Source organism: Chrysemys picta, unplaced genomic scaffold (genome assembly GCF_011386835.1).
Source record: "Chrysemys picta bellii isolate R12L10 unplaced genomic scaffold, ASM1138683v2 scaf2752, whole genome shotgun sequence".
NCBI lineage: Eukaryota > Metazoa > Chordata > Testudines > Emydidae > Chrysemys > Chrysemys picta.
Genome location: NW_027055454.1, coordinates 1 through 7,920, shown reverse-complemented (window position 1 = coordinate 7,920; position 7,920 = coordinate 1). Strand labels below are relative to the sequence as shown.

Below are 7,920 nucleotides of genomic sequence, written 5' to 3'. Positions count from 1 at the left end.
TTGCAACAGGTCCTCGATGTTGACCTGGAGGGAGGCGGTGGTGATATCCTGGCACCTCCCAGCACACAGAGCTCCCTGCAAGGCAGAGGCCTTGCCTGGGGACAGCCGCAGCAGCCCAACCACACGTGCCAGGACGGGTCACTCAGGCCACACGTGGCAGTGGCTTGGGTTAGACCTGCTCTTCCCAGGCCAGCTGGAATGAGACGGGAGCCCCGCAACCCAAGTGCCCCTTGAGATGTAAAGCGGCAGCGGGCCAGGGAGATGTCAGCACTGGCTCCCTGCAGCTCTCCCTGCGCGGCCCTGACCCTGCTTTCTGACCCCGCCCCATGGGACTTTGCCCTCCCTCACCGTGGGGAGCTCCAGAGCCCAGGCTGGGGGGCAGGGGGCTCCGCATACACCTCTTAGCCCTTTACAGGCAAACCCTGGGAGCAATTGGACAGCCCTCCCCCACCACCACCAACCCCTCCTAGGGCAACAGGGCAGCCTCCCCTCCCCATCAGTGGCAGTGGGATTGGGTTCCCCCGTCCCAGGCTCCCCCTCCCAGCCCTCACCGCACCTCGTCCGTGGTCAGCCTCTTGCTCTCACAGAAGGTGCGCAGCAGCTCCGTCACCTTCCTGCAGCAGGGAGAGGGGTCAGGCCGGAGCCAGGCACTGCCTTAGAGGTATGGGGGTGCGCTGTCCTATGCTACAGGGGATGGAGCCTCCACCCCACGGGCACCACGGTTCTCTGCCTTGAGAGCCTCAGATGGGGCTGGGGGGGACTTTTCCAAAGTTACCCCAGGGCAGAGTTCAGTGCACCTCTGGGGGCTCCTGGTGCCCTGATGGGGGGGGGCTGAGGGCAGTGGCAGGTCCAGCAGGAGGTCGGGGGGGCTGTGAGGTGCCTGGGGAGATCCTGGGATCGGGGGAAGAGAATGTCCAGGGGGATTCCCGAGAGGAGAGGCAGACAGTTGTTCTGGAAGGGAGCACTCAGGGGTCCTTTGGGGAGAGGGGCTGGGTCCAGGGGGTCTCAACACTCAGAGAGGAGCATGTCTGAGGGACAGGCCCCAGCACTGAGGGGGAGGGGAAGTCCTGCCACTGAGCAGGAGAGGGGTGTGTTGCTGGGGGGTGTCCTTGCACTGGGTGGGAGAGGAGTGTATCCAAGGGGGAGTGGGGTTCCAGCACTGGGTGGGAACGGAAGGGGAGGGGTGTGCCCGAGTGGGCCACAGGGTGGGGAGGGCTGTGTCTGAAGGGGGGGATGGGGGAAGTCCCGGCACTGGAAAAGAGGGGGAGGGGGTGTGTCAATGGGGTGGGCTGTCCTGGCACTGGGTGAGAGAGGTGTGTCTGAGCGGGAGGTCCTGGCAGTGGACGTGGAGGAGAGGGCTGTGCCGAAGGAGGGCGGTAGCAAGTCCCGCCACTAGGCATTGGGTGGGGCACAGAGTGGTGTGTCCGGCGGGGGGGGAGGGGGAGAGGATGGGTCCTGTCCCTGCAGGGCCGGCTCTAGGATTTTTGCCGCCCCAAGCAAAAACAATTTTGGCAGCCCACCCACCCCCCATTTTTTTTCTTACCCCACCCCCGGCCCTGCCTCAACTCCGCCCCTTCCCCAAATCCCCAGCCCTGCCTCCTCCCCCCAGGCTCTCAAGCCTAGGAAAGAGGGAGGGGGAGAAGCGGCGCGCGAATCAGCTGTTTCGCGCACCGTGGCCATTCGGGCTCTCCCCCTCCCTTCGCAGGTTTGAGAACCTGAGAGGGAGGGGGAGCAGTGACGTGCGAGCGGCAGCAGCAGCAGCGGAAGTGAGCTAGGGTGGCCGGGGCACACTTTTAGGGGCGGCAGGGGCGGCATTCTGGTGCTGGCCATGCTGCCACTAAAAATGTGCCGCCCCAAGCACCAGCTTGTTTTGCTGGTGCCGAGAGCCGGCCCTGCGTCCCTGGGTGGGGCACGGAGGGGCATATCCGGGGGGATGGGCAGGGCACGGAGGGGCGTGTCAGGGGCAGGGCTGAGCACGCTCACTTGGAGACATCAGTGATGTGCATGTGGCATAGCTGCACCCAGAGTTCGTTGTCTTCGTCCAGCAGCACCTCCTTCTCCTGCTGGGTGCTTCCCGGTGCCCTCTTCCCAGGCGGCCCTGTGGGGGGCTGCGGGCGCCGGGTGGGCGCGGCGGAGGGGTGAAGGCCCCGTGACAGGACAGGTCTGGGCGTGTCCATGAGCCGCTGCTCAGTGCACGGGCTGGGCAGGGTGTGGCCGGGACAAGGGTCACGGTCTGCAGTGTGTGGGCATGAGCCGCAGTAGCCCGCAGCATTGCCCGCTCCCCCCGCTGCTGTCGGGCCGGCCACGGGTGGGCATGCCGGGCATGAGGACCGGGCACACACCGCTCTGCGCCGCGGCTGGGCTCGGGGACTGGAGCCAGGGTGGATCCGGGCTGGGTCAGGTGGCCCGAAGTCACAACCACTGTACAGACAAAAAGAACAGGTGTACTTGTGGCACCTTAGAGACTAACACATTTATGTGAGCATAAGCTTTCGTGGGCTACGGCCCACTTCATCAGATGCATAGAATGGCACATATAGTGAGGAGATCTATATACATACAGAGAACATGAAAAGGTGGGAGTTACCCTACCAACTCTAAGAGGCCAATTAATTAAGATGAGCTATTGTCAGCAGGAGGAAAAAAAACTTTTGTAGGAGTAAAAATGGGTTAACTCCTGTTCTTTTTGCAGATACAGACTAACACGGCTGCTACTCTGAAAACTGAACAGACAGTGTGTGGAGCGGACCTGCTGCTGCTGTGGGCGTGTGGCAGTTCAGCTGGAGTCGGATCTGCACCCCCGAGTGTGTCACACAGGGTCCTGCCACCACAGCCAGTCTCTGCTTCCTAACGTGGCAGCTGCTGTCATCCACTTGCTGTGTTCTCTCTTCTAACTCTAGGCAGGAAGCCTCACATGCAGCAGCATTCATTTACCTCTCTGTTTCTTAGTGATTGTTGAGTCGAAAGGGGTTTACTAAGTCACAGAAAACTCATGCTTTTTTGCTGTATGCCTCTTAAGGGTGATAGATGTGACTTCTGTAAGGGCTGCCTTTACAGGTTAGGAAGGAGTAAAAGATGAATGGCACTAGATCTTTCAACTTTTTGTGGGCAGTGTGTTTGGGGACTTTTTCCCCTATCAAAGGACAAGTGCTGCTTTTTTATTTTTTAAAGGTTTAGCCCCAGTGAAAGGAATCTGGGAATTTCTATACGCCTGTTTGTTCATAGAACTGGTAAATCGTGGGTTGTGGCTCTTCCAGACAGCTTGATGCTGTGCTGTTAAATGCTAACTAGTCAGTTCATATTAGGTTGACAAATTAAGCAGAATCTTCTTTATTTCTAGATTATAGTGTGCAGGGATGGTAAGCTCTGTGATTCTGCTTAGATGCCAATGTTTTCAAAATGAACATAGGAACTCTTTATTTCATTTTGGTTTTGTACTGCTTTATTTTACAAATTAAAGGAACCTTGTTATTTGGTGCTGTTTTTAAAAGCTGGCATATAATATGATGGAGTATTCATTCTATAAGTTAGCTACCAGAGGGTGTTTATAGTGACAATAGTACTTTGAGCAGTCAAAAAAGTATTAAAGCATTTTAAAATGAGAGAGAATCAGAGGATAGTTCAAAGATTTCTCCTAAAATAGATGCTACAACAAACATGATCTTGGTCCAGAAGGGACCATTCTGATCATCTAGTCTGACTTGGTGCAGTTCTTTGGCTAGTACAATGCAGGAAGTCCATAATTTCTGTTGAAGCTATAGCATAACATGGTCTCAGACCAATGGTCCATTTAACGTAAGACTGGCCGTACTGGGTCAGACCAAAGGTCCATCCAGCCCAGTATCCTGTCTACCAACAGTGGCCAATGCCAGGTACCCCAGAGTGAGTGAACCTAACAGGTAATGATCAGAGGGATAAATACAAGGGAGGGAGAGGAATTATTCCAGCTTAGTACTAATGTGGACACGAGAACGAATGGATATAAACTGGCCGTGGGGAAGTTCAGGCTTGAAATTAGACGAAGGTTTCTGACCGTCAGAGGGGTGAAATATTGGAACGGCCTTCCGAGGGAAATGGTGGGGGCGACAGACCTGTCTGGTTTTAAGATTAAGTTAGATAAATTTATGGAGGGAATGGTTTAATGGTAAAACATAGTAGCCAAGGAAAACCAAGCAATGGTACGTAAATAGTATAATGGCCAACAGGGGTCAGGCTAGAGACTCTTGCCTACATGCTCGGGGTCTTACTGATCGCCATATTTGGGGTCGGGAAGGAATTTTCCTCCAGGGTAGATTGGCTGAGCCTCTGGAGGTTTTTCGCCTTCCTCCGCAGCATGGGGCAGGGATCACTAGCAGGAGGGTCTCTGCCGATTGAAGTCACTGAAACACAGGATTGGGGACTTCAACGGCAGAGTCCAGGGAAGGATTTTGTGGCCTGCAGCATGCAGGGGGTCAGACCAGATGATCATAATGGTCCCTTCTGACCTTAAAGTCTATGAGTCTATGAGTCTAAGTGATCTCTCTCCTGCCATCTATCACCCCCCTCTGAAAAACAGAGGCTAGGGACACCAGTTCTTACCTATCCTAGCTAATAGCCATTAATGGACTTAACCTCCATGAATTTATCCAGTTCTCTTTTAAACCCTGTTATATTCTTAGCCTTCACAACCTCCTCAGGCAAGGAGTTCCACAGGTTGACTGTGTGCTGTGTGAAGAAGAACTTTCTTTTATTTGTTTTAAACCTGCTGCCCACTAATTTCATTTGGTGGCCCCTAGTTCTTATAACCCAATAGTTAACCCAATATCCTGTCTTTTGACAGTGGCCAGTGTCAGATGCTACAGAAGGAATGAACAGAACAGGGCAGTTGCAAGTGATCCATCGCATCCTCCATTCCCAGCTCCTAGAGGTTGGAGGTTTAAGGACACCCGGAGCACGGGGTTCTGTCCATGACCATATAGGCTAATACCCATTGATGGACCTATCCTCCTGAACTTGCCTGATCCTTTTTGGAGCCCAGTTAGACTTTTGGCCTTCAGAGCATCCCCTGGCAATGAGTTATACAGATGGAGTGTGCACCGTATGAAAAAGTATTTTCTCTTGTTTAAAACCTGCTGACTATTAATTGGATTGGGTGACCCCTGGTTCTTTTGTTGTGTGAAGGGATAAATAACACTTTCTTATTCACTTTCTCCATATTATTCATAATTTTATAGACCTCTATCATATCTCCCATAGAATCATAGAACTGGAAGGGACCTTGAGAGGTCATCTAGTCCAGTCCCCTTCACTCGTGGCAGGACTAAGTATTATCTAGACCCTTCCAGACAGGTGTTTGTCTAACCTGCTCCTAAAAATCTCCATTGATGGAGATTCCTCAGCCTCCCTAGGCAATTTATTCCCAGGCTTAACCACCCTGACAGGCAGCTTTTCCTAAAGTCCAACCTAAACGTCCCTTGCTGCAATTTGAGCCCATTGCTTCTTGTCCTATCAGAGTTAAGGAGAACAGTCTTTCTCCCTCCTCCTCATAACAACCTTTTATGTACTTGAAAACTGTTATCGGGTCCCCGCTTAGTCTTCTCTTTTCCAGACTAAACAAACTGAATTTTTTCAGCCTTTCCTCATAGATCACATTTTCTAGACCTTTAATCATTTTTGTCGCTCTTCTCTGGACTCTCTCCAATTTGTCCACTTCCTTCCTGAAATGCGGCACCCAGAACTGGACACAATACTCCAGTTGAGGCCTAATCAGTGCAGAGTAGAATGGAAGAATTACTTCTCGTGTCTTGCTTACAACACTGCTGCAGAGACAGAGATGGGTAAACTACAGGCAACCTCCAGCCGCGGGACCATCCTGCCTGGCCCTTGAGCCCCCAGCCCCTCTCCCGCAGCTTTAGCTCACCGTGCAGTCAGTACTCGGGGCGGCCAGGCTGCAAGCTCCCCATAGGAATGTGCTACTTAGGGAGCACCAGGACTGGCAGCCGTAAGTAGTACACCATAAGTACACATTTCTACGAGGAGCAATTTAATATATTACACCTAGGTAGGGAAGGCTGTGCCTCCCCAAACAGCCTGCCCCCGCACACTAACTGCCCCCCTCATAATACCCGACCCATCCAACCCCACAGCTCCTTATCCCCTGACTGCCCCCTCCTGTCCCCTGACTGTCCCAACCCCTATCCACATCCCTGCCCCGACAAGTCCCCCTGAGACTCCCACGCCTATCCAACCACTCGCTGCTCCTTGTCCCCTTACTGCCCCCCAGGACTGCCTGCCCCTTATCCAACCCCCCAGCTCCCTGCCCCCTTACCATGCCGCTCAGAGTACCAGGACTGGCAGCCATAAGTAATACACTGTAAGTAGCACATTCCTACGGGGAGCAATTTAGTACACTACACCAGCCCTCCATACAGTTTCGGAACCCCAGTGTGGCCTTCAGGCCAAGAAGTTTGCCCACCCCTGTGCTAAGACACCTCAGAATGGTGTTTGCTTTTTTTGCAATAGAGTTACACTATTGACTCATATTGAGCTTGTGGGTCTCCAACTGCCAGATTTCTTTCTGTAATACTCCTTCCTAGGCAGTCGTTTCCCGTTTTGTATGTGTGCAACTGATTGTTCCTTCCAAAATGGAGTCCTTTGCATTTGTCCTTATTGAATTTCATCCTATTTACTTCAGATCGTTTGGATTTTAATCCTATCCTCCAAAGCACTTGCAACCCTCCCAGCTTGGTATTGTCTGCAAATGTTATAAGTGTACTCTCTATGCCATTATCTAAATCATTAATGAAGATATTGAACAGAACCGGACCCAGAACTGATCCCCGTGGGACTCCACTCGTTCTGCCCTTCCAGCATGACTGTGAACCACTCATAACTACTCTCTGGGAATGGTTTTCCAACCAGTTTTGCACTCACCTTATAGTAACTCAATCTAGCTTGCATTTCCCTTGTTTGTTTATGAAAAGGTCATATGAGACAGTATCAAAAGCTTCTACCGCTTCCCCCCTCCCACAAGGCTTGTTACCCTGTCAAAGAAAGTTATCAGGTTGATGTGACATGATTTGTTTTTGACAATCCATGATGACTGTTACTTATCACTTTATCTTCTAGCTGTTTTCAAATTGATTGCTTAATTATTTGCTCCATTATCTTTCTTGGTTCAGCAGTTAAGCTGACGGGTCTGTAATTCCCGGGTTGTCTTTATTTCCCTTTTTATAGATTGGCACTATATATGCCCCTTTCCAGTCATCTGGAATCTCTCTCGTCTTAATAGCTAATGGCTCAGATATCTCCTCAGTCAGCTCCTTAAGTATTCTAGGATGCGTGTCATCAGGCCCTGCAAAAAGAACAGGAGTACTTGTGGCACCTTAGAGACTAACAAATTTATTAGAGCATAAGCTTTCGTGGACTACAGCCCACTTCTGTCATCAGGCCCTGGTGACTTGAAGACATCAAATTTGTCCAAGTAATTTTTAACTTGTTCTTTTCCTATTTTAGCCTCTTCTGATCCTACCTCATTTGCACTGGCATTCACTATGTTAGATGTTCAATCCCCACCAACCTTCTTGGTGAAAACTGAAACAAAGAAGTCATTAAGTACCTCTGCCATTTTCCCCATTTTCTGTTGTTATTCCCCCCCCACACACACACACAATTGAGTAACGGGCCTACCTTGTCCTTGGTCTTCCTCTTGCTTCTAATGTATCTGTAGAATGTTTTCTTGTTCCCCTTTATGTCTCTAGGTAGTTAGATCTTGTTTTGTGCTTTGGCCTTTCTAATTTTGTCCCTACCTTGTGTTATTTATTTATATTCATCCTTTGTAATTTGACCTGGTTAAAAGATAGGAAACAAAGCATAGTATAAATAATCAGTTTTCAGAATGGACAGAGGTAAATAGTGGTGTGCCCCAGGGGTAGTTTCTGG

At 51.1% G+C, this 7,920-nt stretch overlaps 1 protein-coding gene across 1 annotated transcript; it reads right to left on the bottom strand.

Annotated features, from left to right (window-relative positions):
* Positions 1-289: 289 nt before the first annotated feature.
* Positions 290-7,823, bottom strand: LOC135980340 (syntaxin-binding protein 2-like). The gene is made up of 3 exons (XM_065580368.1): positions 7,669-7,823; positions 1,984-2,421; positions 290-614 (listed from the first exon to the last, which is right to left on the bottom strand). The coding sequence occupies exons 2-3, from the start codon at positions 2,175-2,177 to the stop codon at positions 548-550; spliced, it is 261 nt and encodes an 86-aa protein (XP_065436440.1). The 5' UTR covers positions 2,178-2,421; positions 7,669-7,823; the 3' UTR covers positions 290-547.
* Between the last annotated feature and the right edge of the window lie 97 nt (positions 7,824-7,920).

Coding starts and splice junctions, on each gene's coding strand:
- LOC135980340 (XM_065580368.1), bottom strand. CDS start 2,177: ATGGACACGCCCAGACCTGTCCTGTCACGGGGCCTTCACCCCTCCGCC. Junction 615..1,983: donor CACATCACTGATGTCTCCAA/GTGAGCGTGCTC, acceptor TCCCTGCTGCAG/GAAGGTGACGGAGCTGCTGC.